Source organism: Podarcis raffonei, chromosome 14 (assembly GCF_027172205.1).
Source record: "Podarcis raffonei isolate rPodRaf1 chromosome 14, rPodRaf1.pri, whole genome shotgun sequence".
In the NCBI taxonomy this organism is placed as follows: Eukaryota; Metazoa; Chordata; class Lepidosauria; order Squamata; family Lacertidae; genus Podarcis; species Podarcis raffonei.
This window is the reverse complement of record NC_070615.1, coordinates 20,248,088-20,267,023: the sequence shown is the minus strand read 5'-3', so window position 1 is coordinate 20,267,023 and position 18,936 is coordinate 20,248,088. Positions and strand designations below refer to the sequence as shown.

At 47.1% G+C, this 18,936-nt stretch overlaps 1 protein-coding gene across 1 annotated transcript in view; it reads left to right on the top strand.

Annotated features, from left to right (window-relative positions):
- The window catches only part of PLEKHO2 (pleckstrin homology domain containing O2), a 31,830-nt gene extending 15,563 nt beyond the window's left edge, over positions 1-16,267 (top strand). Inside the window, exons 3-6 of the mRNA XM_053364940.1 lie at positions 1,904-2,020; positions 7,813-7,917; positions 10,790-10,888; positions 13,802-16,267. Coding sequence (XP_053220915.1) covers positions 1,904-2,020; positions 7,813-7,917; positions 10,790-10,888; positions 13,802-14,974 — 1,494 coding nt within the window. The 3' untranslated portion in view covers positions 14,975-16,267. The remainder of the gene's footprint in view (positions 1-1,903; positions 2,021-7,812; positions 7,918-10,789; positions 10,889-13,801) is intronic.
- The last annotated feature ends 2,669 nt before the right edge of the window (positions 16,268-18,936 follow it).

The following is an 18,936-nucleotide window of genomic DNA, read 5'->3' as shown; positions in this document are numbered from 1 at the left end:
TTGGGTATTTCAATATTTAAAGCCGTGCCTTCTCCAACACATACCTGCTCAGGACTGGCTGATGATGTCTTTCTGCCTGAGACAAGGGACAAGATGACACATCCTGCTCCCAGATTCCATGTACAGAAGCAGGCCAATCCAGCAGCGAAATCTTAGGCCACATCCATACTACACATTTAAAGCGGTATCAAACCACTTTAAACAGTTATGGCTTCCTCCAGAGAATCCTGGGAACTGTGATCTGTTATGGTGCTGAGAATGGTTAACCCCTGTTCCCCTCACAGAGGTCCAATTCCCTGTGAGGTTTAACAATCAATACCTCTTCCCAGAGAACTCTGCAAATTATAGCTCTGCGAGGGTTTGTCTCTGTTAATTTGTAGTTGAAGACGGAAGACAGCACGTCCCTCACAGTAACTATCCATACTGATCTTTAATTGTATTTCTTATGGCTTCTTGTATTGTATTTTATGGTATCGCAATATGAAACCTATGGGATTCAAATTGTAATACAATAAAATGCAATATATAAGAAATAAAAGATGCAGTAAAAATACAATTTAAACCACGTAGCATCTAGTGCAGTGCCAGTTTTCAGGTGTGAGAAAAATGATTTTATATGTAATGGAAGCAATAAAGTCTGAGGCAGAACTCCTGAGTTTTGTGGCCTCATCTTGGGAGCAAGCTCTTATATGTTATAGTATGGTTTAAATGTGCTTAATGAGCTGGGATTTGCTTGTAATGCAAAGAGAGAAAGAAAGAAAGTAAAAAGAAGAAGAAAGGAGAGAAAGAAAGAAAGTAAAAAGAAGAAGGTCAGGCACCCCATGACTCTGCTGGGCTGGGACAGGGCAGTAATATTGAGAGAGGCAATCTCAATCTAGCTATATATGCTTTGACTGGTGAGCTTCTTATAACTTCAAACGGACCCAGACAAAAATAATCTGTGTTTGCTCAACGTTTCCGTTGTGTTCAGTTTCCTGTGACTTGGTTTCTTGCACAAGCTAGATTTTGCAGGATCGGGCCCATAATGATAAGATTATTTTTCTGCTTTACCCAGCAAGCAGCACCAGATATATGGACATGTTTCGTCTCAAGGGAATTTGGAACAGCACCCTTAGAATATTGCTGCCCAGTGACCATTTTAGTTGCTTCTACAGTGCAGTCAATTGGGCCTCCTTCCCTGTGCTGACATTCCCACTGTGAGGAACCTGTGCTCCTCCAGCAGTTGCTGGACTCCAAACCTTGTCAGCCTCAGCATCAGCATGACTGATGGTCAGGGATTATGGGAGTTGTAGTCTAGCAACATGGAAGGCCGCAGGTTCCTCACACCTGGTCCGTAGGCACAAAAGGATGTAACATTTCCAGCAGTTGAGGGGGCTGGGGGGGCAAAGAGATTTATTTCAATTCCCTGTGAAACTCCTTGCCGTTCCTCACCACAAGCAGAACCATCTTAAGTGATGTAAAGTAGCGGAAATTGCAGGAAAAAATTATCCAAAATGAGAAAAAATGACTCTTCTTTCATAAATGGTAGACATACTCTTATATTTTCCATCTCTGTGTAAAAGTTTGAAATTCCTAATTGTGTGTGAATTTTATTACATCTGTGTTCTTTTCCTTCGGCCATGAACTGAAATCACTAAGTTCCATTTCCACACTCTCAAGCTGCCTTCTGTCGTCCAGTGTTGCAATCTGTGAGCTTTTTACACCCTTGCAGAATTGCACAGCCTAGAATGCTTGTTGAAATGAGAATGGCTGGTCGAGGCCTGGCCAGTGGGCCTCGGCTGGAGGCAGGATTCGAACCCAGGCCATCCTAGTCCAAGCCCAGTGCCCTCCGCACAACATTGCACCTGATTTCATGTCCTAGATCAGAGTAACCCAGTGTGTTTTATTCCCCCGTCCTTTGCAGGATGAACAGAAGTGTGTTGAGACCGTGGAGCTGGAAAGGTATGACAGGTGCCAAGAGTTGCGTGCCCTGCTGAAAAGGAAAAATCGCTTCATTTTAATCCGGTCTCCGGGTCACAAGGTAGGATGTCCTTCTCTTTGTACATGGATGAATTGCATTTATTTGTCACCCCTCCCCAAGAAGCCAGCACTGCTGCTTGGTGCTGTGTACTTATCCATGCTTCACAGCTGTTCTTTTTCACAGCTCTCGAGGGTGTCATGCAGATGTATTGGCTTGAGAAGTCAGAGACTGAACTTAAAACCTTAAGTATATAAAGTGTGTGCTGTGTTGCTCTAGTTAGGGGTGTAGTTTGCTGAAGAGCTGGACTTTCCCATGTAGCAGCCTTCTCGTTCTGCCTGTTGGAAGGGTCAGCCTTATGGGCGCAAACAGAGGTGATTCAGGGTTGCAAGAGGTCTGAAATATACTCGGAGTCAAGAGTGGATTTCATGCTCTTTATTCAGCTCATAGTGGTGAGGAGGAATGAAAGTTCCCCCAAAGTATCTGCTCTATATACATTATTTACACAATGGGCTGCACGTGATTGGCTAATTCCGGAATTCTCCTGTAGGCCAATCAGGTTGTGGATTCACTTCCACCTGGAGCTGGATTGGGTGGCTCCTGCAGACCAGTCATACTGCTGCATTGTTCTGGGACCAATCAGACTGCTGCATTCTGAATCCTATTGTTCTAGGACCAATCAGACTGCTGCATTTTGGATCCTATTGTTCTAGGACCAATCAGACTGCTGCATTTTGGATCCTATTGTTCTAGGACCAATCAGACTGCTGCATTTTGGATCCTATTCAACTCAGTACATAACACCGTCAAAGACCTGCTATGTTTTCTGCAGCAGGGTCCCAGTCTCTAGCATCCCAGAACTGCCCAATCAGCATTGAATAGAAGTTCTTTTAGCTATTGAGATGAACCAACTTTGTGTTGATTGGAGCCAGTCAACGTGAAAGGAGGTGAGTCAGTCACTGAGGATTGGCTCTGGGGGTCACTTTGGAGAAGGTCTGCAGGAAGAACACAGAGGGGAGCTTGTTCTGCATGCCCCAAGGCTAAGCATTTAGGAACACTGAAAACGCAAGGGGCTTCAATTTCAAGAGAAAGGTGGGAATAAGGGAAATGCAACTTAAGTCATTCCAAAAGAAGATATTGGAGCACTCCAAATCATTTGTATGTGCACAAAAAATAGTAGATGGTAGCTAAAAGGCAACACAGATCTGCATTGATCATTGCAATGGATTCCTAATTATTATTGTATAATCTTAGAAGGGGCATGGCTGTGAGGGGGTGTGACAATGAGGAGTCATAGCTGTGACTATTATGAAGGGACCCTGCACTTCTGAGTTTGCCACTACACTACTTACTATGTGGCAGTAGCCCAGAGGACCAGTGGCTTCTCTTATAACCTCTCACTAACATTAACATAGGGACGCGGGTGGCGCTGTGGGTTAAACCACAGAGCCTAGGACTTGCCAATCAGAAGGTCGACGGTTTGAATCCCTGCGACGGGGTGAGCTCCTGTTGTTCGGTCCCTGCTCCTGCCAACCTAGCAATTCAAAAGCACCTCAAAGTGCAAGTAGATAAATAGGTACTGCTCCGGCAGGAAGGTAAACGGCGTTTCCGTGCGCTGCTCTGGTTTGCTAGAAGCGGCTTAGTCATGCTGGCCACATGACCCGGAAGCTGTACGCTGGCTTCCTCGGCCAATAAAGCGAGATGAGCACCGCAACCCCCGAGTCAGTCACGACTGGACCTAATGGTCAGGGGTCTCTTTTCCTTTACTTAACATTAACATGAAACTTCTCTTAGCCACACACTCATTGTTCTAATTCCTGCATGCCTTGAAAGAACACACAAGGGGGGTGGGGTGGGATCCTGGGTCACACTGTGTAGGCCTTCTCTGCCCCCTCCCATCCAGATGTGCCTCCCACCAGCTGCAAATTCATCGCCTGTATAACTGGCTCAGGATCACCCCTCACATGGAGGATCTCTGTACACTGTTGCAAAGGCATTTGGGGTTTTTGCGGAGCCTTTCAGTGCACAAATCCCTTTTGCAGTTCTTGGTTTCTGATCCTGCCTTGTTGAGAACCAAAGGGATGCAGGGGAACCCATTTCAGAATGAAACTTTGGCTGGAGTGGTTGACTCATGCCAACGAAAAGTTTACTGTTCAGAGCCGCCCCAACCCCCCCCCATAGCTTGCATTCACTGGGAATCTGGCCCGAGTGTTGACAGGCAACATAATTGTGCAGATGTTACACCGGGCTTCCATTAGCAGGCCAGCATACACAACTGTGCGTCCCTTTTTTATTTTCCTGTTTTGGAATTGCAGCTGTGGGAAGATATATCAACAGAGCATTAACACACAAACACATTTGTGACACTTGCTCCTCTGTCCTGAAGCTTCAGCCCCTTCTACCCCCTGACCCCAAGCAGACTACAGTTGCTTTTTCTTGTCAAGGGGTAGGATGAGAGGTGGGGCGGGGGGGGGAGAGTCAGCTCACGGCTGAGGATTTGACGTGAGGGTATGGGTTCGCTTTCGGAGGTGGGGGCCCGGGGAGAGACTCGTGCCCATATTGCATCTCTAGATGCTGAAAATTTGCCAGTACTGTATGCTTAGAAATTTCACGGCCTCAGTCGTGTGATGCGGAGTCTAATCCAGCTGTCCATTTGGAAGAATGTGCAGATCCAAAGATATTGTGCAGAAAAAATTCTAGATTCAATCCCTGGCTCTTCCAATCAGAAGTCTCATGGGATGGGGTAGAATTTTTATTTGTCTTAGATCCTAAAGTGCTGCTGCTGGTCAGACCAGGTGTAGGGACAATATTCCGGGGGCCCCCGTACTTCGGTGGGTGGAGACAGAGGCAAAGTGGGTGGAGCAAACAATACAACATCACCTTGATACTGCAGGCTGTACAGTGGTACCTTGGGTTACATACGCTTCAGGTTAAATACACTTCAGGTTACACACTCCACTAAGCCAGAAATAGTGCTTCAGGTTAAGAACTTTGCTTCAGGATAAGAACAGAAATCGGGCTCCGGCGGCGCGGCGGCAGTAGAAGGCCCCATTAGCTAAAGTGGTGCTTCAGGTTAAGAACAGTTTCAGGTTAAGTACGGACCTCCGGAATGAATTAACTACTTAACCTGAGGTACCACTGTACTGTTATGCAGCCCCCGAAGGTTGCCAATGCAGGAATGTACCACCCGAGGTACCACTGTATTCCTCAACAAGAATGTTTCATCCAGGAAAGCAAGAGACATAATAATAATAATAATAATAATAATAATAATAATAATAATAATAATTTATTATGAGTTTCCCCAGCCACTCTGGGCAGCTCCCAATCGAATGTTAAAAACAATACAGCAATTAAATATTAAAAACTTCCCTAAACAGGGCTGCCTTCAGATATCTTTTAAAGATGGGATAGCTGCTTATTTCCTTCACATCTGAAGGGAGCGTATTCCACAGGGTGGGTGCCACTACCGAGAAGGCCTTCTGTCTGGTTCCCTGTAACCTCACTTCTCGCAATGAGGGAACCGCCAGAAGGCCCTCAGCACTGGATCTCAGTGTCCGGGCTGAACGATGGGGGTGGAGATGCTCCTTCAGGTATACAGGTATCATGGTTCAAGGATGCTTTTCAGCCAAGCAGAAACACTTTATGAGGCCGCATCAGGAGGACTGATGTGAGCTGTGGCCTGGAGAAGGGACATGGTTTGGGTAAAGTCCTGTGGACCAGACTGACAGGCTTGGAAGGCCTCCTTCGACTCCTGTTCTTGCTGTTCTGGGCAATTAAGATGGATGCTGCTGCTGTTATTTTGTGGGGGAAGCGTGTCTGTTTTGGAATGCATCGAGTGACTTCTCTCTCTCTCTCCAAATAAAATGTGTGTGACTCCCTTCCCAAAACACACCTTTCCCCCCGCCTTCATTCTGTGGGTTTCTAGCCAACGGCTTGTCATGGAAAAAGATGGCTGGACTATTGGGACACTCTTAAAATTACAGTAAGCTGCACGCGTCGTTCAGCATGGGTGCTCTCATGCTGTGATTTGCCAGAACAGCTTTTTTCCCCTGGCACTGCAGGGCTGTGTTTATAAGAGTGACTCAGACTCAGCTGGCTGGGCACTTGGGAGGAGCACAATGTCCATCCAGCAAACTGTCCCTCTTGGTTGTCTGCTTGGGCTGCTGACCCTTTTTACCTTGGTAGCAGCTGCAGCAGCAGGGGAAAAAACCCCATCAGATTTGTCTTTTACAGAGTTAGACCTAGCTCGGTATTGTCTACAAGGGGGCAGAGGTGGGGAAGGGACATAGCTCAGTGGAAGAACATCTGCTTTGCATCCAGAAGGTCCCAGGTTCAATCCCCGGCATCTCCAGATAGGCATAAGAATGTCCCGTGTTAGAAACCCTGAAGAACTGCTGCCAGTCAGTGTGGACAATACTGAGATGGATGGGCCAATATTCTGACTTGGTATAAGGCAGCATCCCATTCCAGTCAACTATTCAGAACAATGAGGACTAGAATCTCACTCTGTTTTTAGAGGAAGAGCTGTGGCTGAGTAGTAGAGTATGCAAAAGGTCCCAGATTCAGTCCTCAGAACTTCCAGGCTGGACTGCCTGAAACCCTGGAGAGCCGCCACCAGACAATACTGAGCTTTTAGGGTGTTGTTGTTGTGCTTATTGTCTTAGATTATTGTCTTAGATTAATGCTCTTCCATTAATGCATGTGGCCAGGGCGATTTCTGCCCAACCCCCCACTCCATCTGCACTCCCCCAGCTCAAAGAAACAGACGGAAAAGCACATGGGACTACAGAAGGAAGGAGAAGGCAAAGTCCCATTTATATGAACACTGAAAACTGCATTATACCAAGTCTGATGATTCTTCTATCTAGCTCAGTGTTCTCTACACTGACTGGCAGCAGCTCTCCAGGGCTGGAGGCAGGGCAGCTTTCCCAGCCCTACCTGAAGATGCTGGGGATTCTGCTTGGGGGGCCACAGCCATTTACTTTCATTTTTCGCAACTGTGAACTCTTTTCCAAAGATAGAAAGAGAGTTAAGATCCAAACCACTGATTTTAAGTGCTGTTAGCCACCTTTTACGTTTTTACAGTGTCTCTAGTAAATAACAGAGGCCCACAAACTCCAAAATTCTTTGGAAGAATCCAGTCACCCAGTAGATACCAGGCCGGTGGTCAATGTGTCGCTCTCTGGATGTTTTTGGACTCCAACTCCCATCACCCCCAATGAGCATGGCCATAGTCATGGAAACCCAGCCAGATGGGCAGGATATAAATAATAAAATATTATTGTATTGTATTGTATTGTATTGTATTGTATTGTATTGTATTGTATTGTATTGATGATGGGAGTTGAAGTCCAACAACATGTGGAGGTTCATACCTTCCCCATCCCGGGCTGAAAACACATTTTCTGGCTGGGCTAAAACTGAATTACACGTTACAGCAGGGATGGGAAGCCTTTGTCCCTCAAAATGTTTTTGGACTTCCAACCCTCAACAGCCTTCGCCAGCGTGGCCAATAGTCAGGAATGATTGGACCAGTTACATCTGGAGGGCTGAAGGTTAATCACCCCTGGTCTACAGGAAAGTAGATTGCTGGTTCTCTAGAAGGTGGCTGGTCCTCTGCAGTTGGGTGTGATCAACTTTTTCAACCCTGATCTACAGCACAAGAAAATCTTTGGTCCTTTGAGCTGCCTGGTTTAGCTGTTGCCCGTGCTTCGATAGATTTCTCAGCATTGATTGAAATGCGGGATGGGCGTTGATTTTATTTTAAAAAGAAAAGAAAAAACACAAGCCAAGCGTAAACCCAAATTGCAGTCCTTGAGTATAGTCCACACCTCTCTCTTTTCCTTTTTCAGGTGCAAGATATCAAATTTCAGGCATCCAGCGGGGAAGAAAAGGAGTCGTGGATGAAAGCTCTCAATGACGGCATCAACCGGAGCAAAAACAGAATACTGGACGAGGTAGCGTGAACGACAGGGAGCGGCTTTCTGCTCTGCTTCATACTGGTCCATCCAGCTCAGCATTGTCTGTAGCAGGAGTAGGGAAACCTTTTCATCCCTGAGGCCACATTCCCTCAACTGGCAGCCTTCCAAGAGCCACACGCCCGTGGTAGATGGGGCCAGAGGCAAAACTAGGTGGAGCAGTAGATGTGACTCTTACTTTTGTCCAGCAGGCTACATCCCAGCCGTGCAGAAATCTGCGCACGCACACCTCTCCTTCCTGGAATGTCACCTACTGTAAAGGTAAAGGTGACCCCTGACCATTAGGTCCAGTTGTGACCGACTCTGGGGTTGCGGCACTCATCTCGCTTTATTGGCCGAGGGAGCCGGTGTACAGCTTCCGGGTCATGTGGCAAGCATGACTAAGCTGCTTCTGGCAAACCACAGCAGCACACAGAAACGCCATTTACCTTCCCGCCAGAGCAGTACCTATTTATCTACTTGCACTTTGACGTGCTTTCGAACCGCTAGGTTGGCAGGAGCAGGGACCGAGCAACGGGAGCTCACCCTGTCATGGGGATTCGAACCACCGACCTTCTGATCGGCAAGTCTTAGGCTCCACCCACAGCGCCACCTGCGTCCCTGTCATCTACTATCCGGAGGTAAAAGTCCCTCCTGCTGCTCCACCATTTGCTTCTGGCCCAAGCCCCTTCTGCCCCTGGCCCTGGCCCCACTGACATGTGCCCCCCTGAGGGTTTCCCATGAAGGAATGCAGCTCTCAGGCTGCAATAAGTACCACACCTGCTCCTCCTATAAGCAGTGATATCACATGAGCAAGTGAATTTCAGGTGGGTGTTTTCCCCCCAGTATTGCATCTAGCTCTAGGCTTGGTGGTGTCGAGGGGAAAGGATTTATTTTGGCCGGAGAAGAAAATCCGCTTGGGCTGGCCCTCCGTGGGCCTGTATCAAGGGCAGTTTTGGCAGCGGAATGTAAACTCTGAATGAACTTGGAGTCTGGTTTTCCGTCTCCTCCCCTCCTCGCTCTCTCTCGCAATTAAGCCCAAAGGGAGATTTGTGTGTGTGTGTGTGCAGTGTGGAGCTGTAACCGTTGAGAAGGAAACGGTTTCATAAGAACTAACCCATCCCTCTCCCACCAACAACATTTCCCCCTTCTAGCAGAACTGAATTGGCTTTGAGCGTGCTGGTATCGCCGCTCCTCAAACTGAGCACAACAGGGCCAGCTGGGAACAGCAGACTAATTGCAGTTGCCTTGCAAATCCAAGGCAGGGGGGGGGAGGCTGAATTCAAGGCATTCAGGGCTCCCGTTACACAGGAAGAAGGAATTGCAGAAGTGATGTCATGTTGGGTGATGCTGGCAGCGTTTGCTGTATCTATGGAGTCGCTGCCAGAGGCGGCTGTGGATGCCCTGAACTAGTGTATTGTGAAGTCTGGACATATTGTTTTCCTCTGGTGGGTGGGTGTGCTAATGAACTCCATCTGCCCCTTGCTGACAGCGTCCAAAAGGAAGAGTCTCCTGGGTGAGCAGGCTTCCAAAGCATCTAAGGCTGAAAACTTGGGTCTTTCTGGAAAAAGAACTACGTACGAGAAGAGAATCCAGAAGGGTGCTAGAAAAGACTTTATGGGGCTCTTTTCTCCATTGCTGAAAAATCTCAGCATGATTCTAAGGTTATTGGAATCTGCTACAGCAGAAAATCTTTACTTATTGTATCAATAAGTCAATACATCATTGCTCATAACAATCAAATACTAAAATCATTTCAAAACTTAACACATCAAGCTGACAAATATGTCAGTTTATCAGTGCTTTATATGAACATTGTAACATTTAAGGTTATCATAAAATGAACTGCCAATCACAACAACATATTGATTAATGACGAATATACTATACATTCCAGTGCAATTGCATATCAAGGATAATATAACCACCAGCCCCTGCATGGCAGTATTATATGTACTATATAGTTATTTGGAAGTCAGGGCTGCTTCACACACAATCAGTCGATTTACAAAAAGAGCTTGTAATTTTTAAATGTTTGAACAATGGCAGTGTCTTTGTGTGTAAATCATGCATCAACCGTCCCAGCCCATGGAACCCAAATACCTGCTTGTACCACTCTGGCAGATGTTATAAACTTGTGACAGCCAACTTTTTCATCCTGGTGGTAGGGGGCTCTCTTTAGCAGGAGAAGAGATGTTAACGGCATTGTTGAGACCCTAAGTAGTTTGAGTGGAAGGGTCTAGTTTGAGGTTGAAAACTGACATGTCCTCCTTCCTAGTATAAGATGAGAGAACATAGATATTCTCTCAGTGTTGCCTACACCGAATGACTCTTCAGGGTTTCAGAATAAGATTCCTAGGGTAGCTCAGTTGGTAGAGCATGAGGCTCTTAATCTCAGAGTTGTGTGTTTGAGTCCGATGTTGGGCAAAAGATTCCTGCATTGCAGGGGGTTGGACTAGATGGCCCTTGTGGTTCCGTCCAACTCTACAGTTCTATGATTCTGTTATTTTCCCCTGCATTGTGTAGAATTGCTAGGACCTCCTGTGTGCAAAGACTGTGTTCTACCACTGAGTTACAGTCCTATGTTCCAGAGACTTTTCCTATTGTAACGCGAGGGCTACTGCTCAGAAGTGGCTAACTCTCTACTTGGTGCAGGGAGGGTTGGAAAAACAAGGCCATCTCTTATATAAATTATACCTTGTAGTGGTTTTTAGTGCAGTGACTGATTTCTGTGCTGTATCAATGTGTGAATGAGTCATCTAAACTTGGTAGTTTTAGCAGGGTTGGAAGGCTGGATTCCTATAGTCTTCATCCATTCATGGGCAAAGAAGGTGATGTTGTTTCCCTCCTCTGTTTTCTTCCCTGTTTAAAGGTGAAGGTTGATCCAGACCTCTCTCTGGAACACGTGACACGAAACAGAGCAAAACTGGCTCAGGGCCGTCGTCCACCAACCAGATACCATCTCAAAGAGGTAATAATCAAGGCTAGAAAAAACCCCAACTCCACTTTTTATGTTTGGTAGTCTGAATTCTGTATCTTAAATGCACCACGAGAGCCAATTTGTGCAGCTTTTGGGACCTAGGAAGCAGCTGCATACTGAGTCAGACCATGAGTTCAGCCACCTCAGTACTGTCTGCACTGGTTGGCAGTGGCTGTGCAGGGTTTCAGGCAGGAGTCTCTCTCATCCCCAACTGCAGTTGCTGGAGATTGAACCTAGGACCATCTGCATGCAAAGCTATGCGCTATGGCAGGCATGGCCAAACTTGCTCTCCAGCTGTTTTAGGACTACAATTCCCATCATCCCTGACCACTGGTCCTTTTAGCTAGGGATGATGGGAATTGTAGTCTCAAAACAGATGGAGGGCCAAGTTTGGCCATGCCTGCGCTATGGCTTTTCCCCTGTAAACAATTTCCTGACATGCAGCCACATTTGTCTCTTGCAGTGAAAACAATCAGAATACCTTGTGTCACCTTAAAGATGAACAGATTCATTACAGCAAATATTAAATTTGTTAGCTGAGAGTCTTTGTCTTTGCATGTATATGTGTGAAATATATAGTGCTATTTTTCTAGAAAAAGAGGTGCCGGAACTCACTATGAACACCTCCCTTGTTCTCTTAGAATGGCAATCGTACACAACTGATGTGCCGGAACTCGGTTCCGGCTGAAAAAGCGTTCTGGAAGTATATATTCTGTTATATTATATGGTATATGATTAATTTTGGACTAGGGAATTATATATAGCACATTTTCCCTGTCCCCCCACCTCCAGATCTGTGGTCAATCTTGCATATAAGTTATTTATGCTGCAAGCTGTGGGGTCAAGCCTTGGGTTCTCATGCTGCCCCTCTCCTGTGCACAGAACCTTACAATTTGGTGCTTATATTTAGTCCAAATGTTTCTGGGTTGCTGCCTGGCAGAAGCCTCTGAAACAGCTAGCCAACAAGCCAAATCCAAATGATAGTAAAATGATCATAAATCAAGGTTAAACATGTACACGATTTAAAAATTGATAACAAGTAGAGTGAAAGTGAATTGCCAGAGCATTACAGTCACTCCAAATTGAAAGCCCAAAGGAATAAAACAGTCACCATGGACACCCTCACTGATTGTGAGGGGATGCATAAGAAGGACTCACCGTATTTTTCCGCTCTATAGGATGCACCGGACCATAGGACGCACCTTGTTTTAGAGGGGGAGAACAAGAAAAAAAATTTTCTCCCCCTCTCTGCTCAGCACCCCTTCAGCGAAGCAGCAGGAGAAATGGAGCCCCTTCCATTTCTCCTCCCGCTTGGCTGAAGGGGCGCTGCGCAGCCCTCCCTCTCTGCTGAAGCCGGGAGAGCAAGACTCTCCCGGCTTCAGCAAAAGGAACCCGAAGCCTCAGGAGCGCAGTGGGAACTCGCGCTGCGCTCCAAAGGCTTCAGGCAGCTATCCCTGAAGCCTGGAGAGCGAGAGGGGTCATGCACACCACCCCTCTCGCTCTCCAGGCTTCAGCGAATGCAATGCGAAGCCTCCGGAGCGCGGAGGGAGTGCTCCCTCTGCGCTTCGGAGGCTTCGCGTTGCTATCGCTGAAGCCAAGGAGCCTGTATTCACTCCATAGGACGCACACACATTTCCCCTTAATTTTTGGAGGGGGGAAAGTGTGTCCTATAGAGTGAAAAATACGGTAAGTGATGACCTCAATAGGCAGGAAAGGCGCATATTGGAGGGGTGGCCCTCTTGGGCAAGAGAAGGCTCATGCAAATCACCCACAGCCTTAAGCCAACGTGGTTTCTTCAAGACGTTTTGGACAGCACAACCATGCTGCCTGGGGATTATGGACGTTGTGGTCCAAAACATCTGTCGAACACCATTTGGTGAAGGCTGATGTAAGGGACCCATGTGATATACTTTCCAGACAACAGTTCTATGTTGGAAGGATTAAAATAAAACCAAGGTTACTGTTGTCCGACAGCAGTGCTGGAAGGACCTCTGTAGTACTTGGTTCATGTTTGAGGTTCTGCATAAGGAGGGAAGATGAGATCAGGTCTCACTCTTGTGTCTGCCTACATGCTGTGTGAACATGCTGTGTGAACCTGCCACATTAAAGAAAACTTAACTAAAATAAAAAAATTAATGCATGGTGGTCAGTAAGGGAAAAACAGTGGTGTATACCCAGCGCCTGTGTCAGATGCCTGATTTTAGCTCTGTAGTACAGTGGTACCTCCGGTTGCCAGCTGGATCCCAAGGTTTCTGCAACCAGAGGTGCTGCTTCTGCACATGCGCGTGGCATGATATAGTGCTTCTGTGCATGCACGCGGTGCATAGAACACTTCTGCACATGCCGCTTTCGCAACCCAAAGTTTACGTTACTCGAGGGTAATGTAAGCCGAGGTAGGACTGTAATTGCCTTTTTGGTTTCAGGAGTTCCTAAACTGTTATTTGAAAGCCAGGTGGCTAAAAGGACTGATTATTTTGTAAATCTTCTTTTAACGTGCTCTTCTGATGGAAAACTTCCTAGAGCAGCTTACATATAGCAGTAAAAGCCAGACAGTCCCTGCTGTAGGCTTGCAGTCTAGAAGACATAACACAAAAGGAAAAAGGGATCTGGAGGGGGGGAAACAAGCAAGGGTCACTTCTTTTTAAAAAAAACATAGGTCTTGTAATGACCAGGTGGAATGAAAATGGTTCAGGGAGAGGAGGAGCCAGCAGAGTTGATGGGGTGGTTCTGCTTACTTTCTTTCTCTTAGCTGCAGGCTGATGGAATGGCTGCTGCCAACAGACAGTTGTGGGAGGGAGGAGCCTGGTGGAGCTATTGTCTCAGTTGCTGGGGTGGCCCTGCTTCCCATCTCCCTTTCTGCTGCAGCCTGATGCCCAACATCTGTCTTGTTGTTTCCTTGCCTAGGTTGCCAGTGGGGTGTCAGATGGGATCCTGAGGCTTGACCTGGACGTACCAGACAGCGGTCCTCCATCCATCATGGTGGACACAAGCGAGGCTGCTGACGTTCCTCTTCCAAAGGAGACCCCCAAACCACCCATGCCACCTACGAAACCGCCTATGCCTCCTTCGGAGAAGCCGAGCGCCGACTCCGTGCCCAAAGATGTAGAAGCCAAGAAGCCCCCCATGCCTCCCGCAAAGCCTCTTAAGGAAACCGCAGCACCCGGTGACAACGCGGACTCTGCGGAAGAAGATGTTGCTGCTACAGGTGATGATGCCGAAGAACCTGAAGCCACCCCAGACGGAGAGGACCTAACGGAGGCCCACAAAAACACTCCCAAAGTTCCAGTTCCTCCCCCAAAGATCTTATCTGATAAGATGAAGGTGAAATGGGACAGTCCAGCTTCCGAGCAGCTGGAGGACGAGGCCGTTGATCTGTCTGTGCACGGAAGCGAAGAAAATTTATCCGAAGGAGCCAAGGAGATGCTGAAACCTCCAGCTCCTCCTCCTAAGGTTCTGTCGGAGAAGTTGAGAGCCAGCATGAAATTGAACAGGAACAGCTCAGAGGTGGATTCTTCTGAAGGCGGACGCCCACCCGATGTCCCGAACGGTGAAAGCCCCGGTGTTGCTGGCGATGAAACCTCTGAGACTGTTTTCCAAGATGGAGAGGAGCAGGGAGAAGCTTTGTCAGAGCAAGAAGCAAAAAAGGAGAGTTTGGACTTGGCGACTAAAGATCAGCTGGAACCTGAAGGAAACCCTCCAGTTACCAAGCCTCGCTGTGCCTCCGTAGGGGACCTGCTGTTGGAACCAGCCAAGAAGCCCCTTCTGGGACCACTCCTCCAGCAGGGAGCTGCCTCCAAAGTGGCCCAGATGGAGAGGAAAGTGGCCAGCGAGCAGGAAAGAACAGAGCAACTTCTGAAGGAGGTTTTGCTGGGGGGATTTGAACAGGGCCAGGCGGGCAGCAACGGGCCTCCGATCTATGCTGAGACGTTGCTCAACGAGGCGGCAAAGCAGCTCCAGCAAGCCTCGCAGGTCTTGCAAGAGATCAGAGATTTAGGAGAACTGAAAAAGGAACCGGCCGAGCTTCGGAAAGGGGCGCAGAAGGATCTAGTGACTCTGTATAGGAGAAGTGCTCCCTGAAAGGAAGGCGCTTCTGCTTTTTGTGGCTTAGCTGAAATGTTGCCATATCGCAGCACAATTTCCCACTATTCCGCAGGGTCAGGATTTTGAAAACGGGGGGATGTCATCTTGCTGCGCACTGCTAAGAAGGAGGGGAAAACGTAATTTTAAAGTATTGCTCTCATGAGCTCAAGCTGTGGGCTGGAACCCCCTGGTGGGTCAGGTGACAGCAGCAGGGGGTTTAAGAGGACAAGGGAAAGGCTTTTCTCTGCTATTTTTCTTGCTCTCTTGGAGACCCTTTGCAGCAGTTCTGCAAGCAGCAACTGAAAGCCTAGATCAACTGGGGTTATTTACTCCCTGGCAAGAGAGTAGGGGGAAAACAGGGATGGGACACTTCCTGAAACCCACCTTGAATAGCCATTGGTCCTGACCCACAAGATTCTTGCAAGTGGAAGTGATACACAAACTCCAACACATGAGAATCTCCATAAACCTACCAGCTAAAGCAGGTGGTTGGTCTGAGGCTGGGAAAAGTAAGTTGTTGTTTTTAAGAGAGATGGAGGCTGAGTAAGCTCTTAAAAGAGATGGAGCGGGGGGGTCTCCAAAGTTTGGGAACTGCCGGTTTATGGTAACAGGGTGTGAAGAGTCACTAGCTACTTGCTGCAAGACTCCAGTCAGAGACTTAAGCAAGCGCTTAGGGGACGTGGATAGTTACCTTCTTGCATTCCCGCAATGGCAGAATTCCTATGCTTGCCAGGCTAGCCATCCACTGCAAATCGCAGAGGATGAGGGGCATGGCACTCCCCCACAGGAAGCCAACGCATGCACAGCTCTCCCCAACTCTGTTTTATTTTTTAATGTGGAAATGACCTTACTGTGCGTTCCGTTAGATGCGCAGTGAAGGAGGAGAGGGCATGCGCCTTCATTCCCACCACACAAATGGTGCAGCAGCTTTGGCAACCATATGAACAAGGGGCTAATCTTAGGGAAACGACCCTTGCAAGACACATGAGCATAGGCACCTCCTCAACCCCCAGTATTACTATTTCTACACACCTGCTCCCCCTCCCCAATGAAATGAATGCTATCCATTTCCAGGACTTACGATATCAGAATAACTTACTTTCAGTTCTGCTTAGTTGCTTTTTTCTCACATGAGCTCTTCTTGCACTCTGGGGCCTGAAGTGTGGGAACCTCATGCTTAACATTTCCCTCAGATGCTTCTTTTAACATTCACATGTCATTAAAACAACAACAACAACTGTGCGGGCATTAAATTGGCACCACATTAATAAACAAGCGAATGGTGAATAATCATTTGCAGTGCAGGCTAGGTGGCAGGAAACAGTGGTACTTAGTACCTATGACCCTGGCTGGCTTTCCTGGAGGAGGCCCTTTACCCCCAGCCCCTCAAATGGCCAGCTATCAAAGCCTTGGCATGGATTTCATTTGATCTGTACACTGGCAAGCAAGCGGGGTGGCGTGGAGGCAGAGAAGGATGCATAAGTTTTCACGGGAGGAAGGGAGATTTCTCGTTGGGGCTTCTTGTTGCTGACTTCTAGCACAGTGGCCCTGTGCTCTTGCTGAATACACCATGCAACTATTCCTGCAGGGTGAACGAGGAAAGTGGGTGAGGTGAACAATGACTTAACAAAGCCCAAAGGGACGGGCTTAGCTCATTTTTGTTTTTCTGCACCTTTGTGGGTTGGAACCCCCTCCTCAAAAGGAAGGGAGGAAGGTAGAAGTCTTGATATTCTAACAAAGTGCCTCAAGAGCTACCTAGTGCCCACCAGTGTTCTGGATCACCTACAAAATTGGTGTAGATCAGAGCGCTTTAATACAAAGCATAGTGTGAATGCCTATAACAGGCTTGAAAACAACAACCTGTCTGGTGAATAAAATTTGCCTCCAGGTGGCCAGCCACAAATAACTAACAAATATATGTGTGGGCAGGTGGGCAAGCTGCCTTGAAGGGTTTGTTGATAAGGCTTGGCTTGGCTCTAAATGAGGGTGCTGGAAGGGCACAATGGGAGCCGAATGGTTCTCCAGGGTGACAGAAGACTTTTGTCCCTTGACTTCCGGTTCTTGCTCCATGGTGCCCCCCACATGACTTCAGATCATATTTCTTTAATCCTGACCTCGGCCCTAGTACCAGGGCCTGGCAACCCTCAAGCAATTGCTGGGACCTCTACTGTCCCAGCAGTCTCCACCAGTACTGACACTTGCACATGACACTTGCACCTTCCCACTGTGGGTTGTCTAGCTCTTGTTTAAGCATTTTATATTCCCATTTAATGTCTCACAATACCAATAAATGGAGGAATTGTGGGAAATGTCAAACGGTGGCCTGTAGCTGCCCACCCCAGCTGCCATGGAGGGGCCTGCCAATGTAAGGGGACTCTTAAATTTGGAGCTGGCCCTGAATAGTTGTACGTAACCAAAAGTGGTTACCCAATAGCTAACAACCTCATTATGTTCACTCAGGTTAGTTCCCTTGCCTTTCTTTGCTTTCCCAGCTTGGCCTTTGGGGAGCTGAGCTGCTCGGATCATGTGACTCATCACATGATTATATCTAAGTTCTAGTTCTCCAAACTTGGAGCAAAACTGGATTGAAGCTGGGCTCCTCTTTAGCATATATGCAATTGTTTTGCACTAGCAGCTTGCCTTTTAAATAAAGGGTGATAGATATTTGTGTTTAGGGCTACTTCCCTCCCCATTACTGTTTTAGGTATACCCCACGATGGCTTTTGTGTGTGCCTAAAAATGTATGATTGTGAATGTAACACATGTTTGCAAAAAGAACCAGTTCACACATGTCTTTTCATCTCCAGCAAAGCATCGCGTGGAGATCTGCACCTGTGAACAGGCTGCCATCAACCTCAAAAAGAGATCGCACATCACCTCTTAACACAATGCTTTTTTTAAAAAAACCACACCAAGTCATGCCACACATTCCACTGTCAGTCATAGAGTGTAGAGAAAGTGATGTTTGTACATGTTGGAGCCAAAACCACATTTCTGAAGGCGCCAGTATTAGTTGTGCTGCTCTGTGCACAGCAATACCCCATGTAATGTGTGAACTGGCCCTTATTTATCTAGTTACGCACTGAAGGAAATACCTGCTGGTATCTCCTGCGTCATCCATCTGTGCCGTACATATTTCATTTACACTGAATAACTGTCTGATATATTTTCTCAAAGCCCTTTCCATAGGAACCTTAACAAGAAAGTCACCTCTGAATCGTCACAGCTGGTCCCCCCCCCCCAAATTTAGAAGCTACATATTCTACAACCTATATACTAACAGTAACTTAAAACTTTTTTTCTATACTATCTTGTAAATAAGAGTAAATTAAAGCCTCTTTTGGCAATACCGGCTGGATTGAATCTCTTGTGGGAGAACTCGCTTTCCAAAATGTTTCATTCTGAAAAGTGGGGCATCCTTGTAAGCCTATGAGGTAGCTGGCACACATATTGATAACTGGTGACCCAAGTCCTTAAAATCCTGAGAAACTAATATATATATTAAACCAAGATTTTCTGAGTGTCTTGATTTTTCTTTTTTTTGGGCTTAAGGGTATGTTTCAACAACCCCCCCCCCCAATAATGTGGAGTGTGCTCTATAGAGCATGAAACAAAATCAACAGGACATGCAAACATTTCAGGAGTCTCAAAACTTTTCGGGGACAGAAATAGAAATTTCCATAGATGCAAGTCGCAAAATGGCTGCCATGTGGGTGTAGCATAACACAAAATGACTGCTACCTCTGAAAGAGCAGAAAAAGAGATGAATGGTGTGGGGTCTGCTCCCCATTTAGTGGGAGAAAAGGCATTTCCTCACACAGAGAATCTTTTTGCACTTTGTTCAGAACAGAGGGTGTCCAATCCTAGCATCCGGTGAAATGCGTGTTATGTTTAAGGGGGCATTTTTAATGTAGGAAAGGCCAGGTCAGGCCAGTCGGCCCTTCCTGCCATTGTTGGTT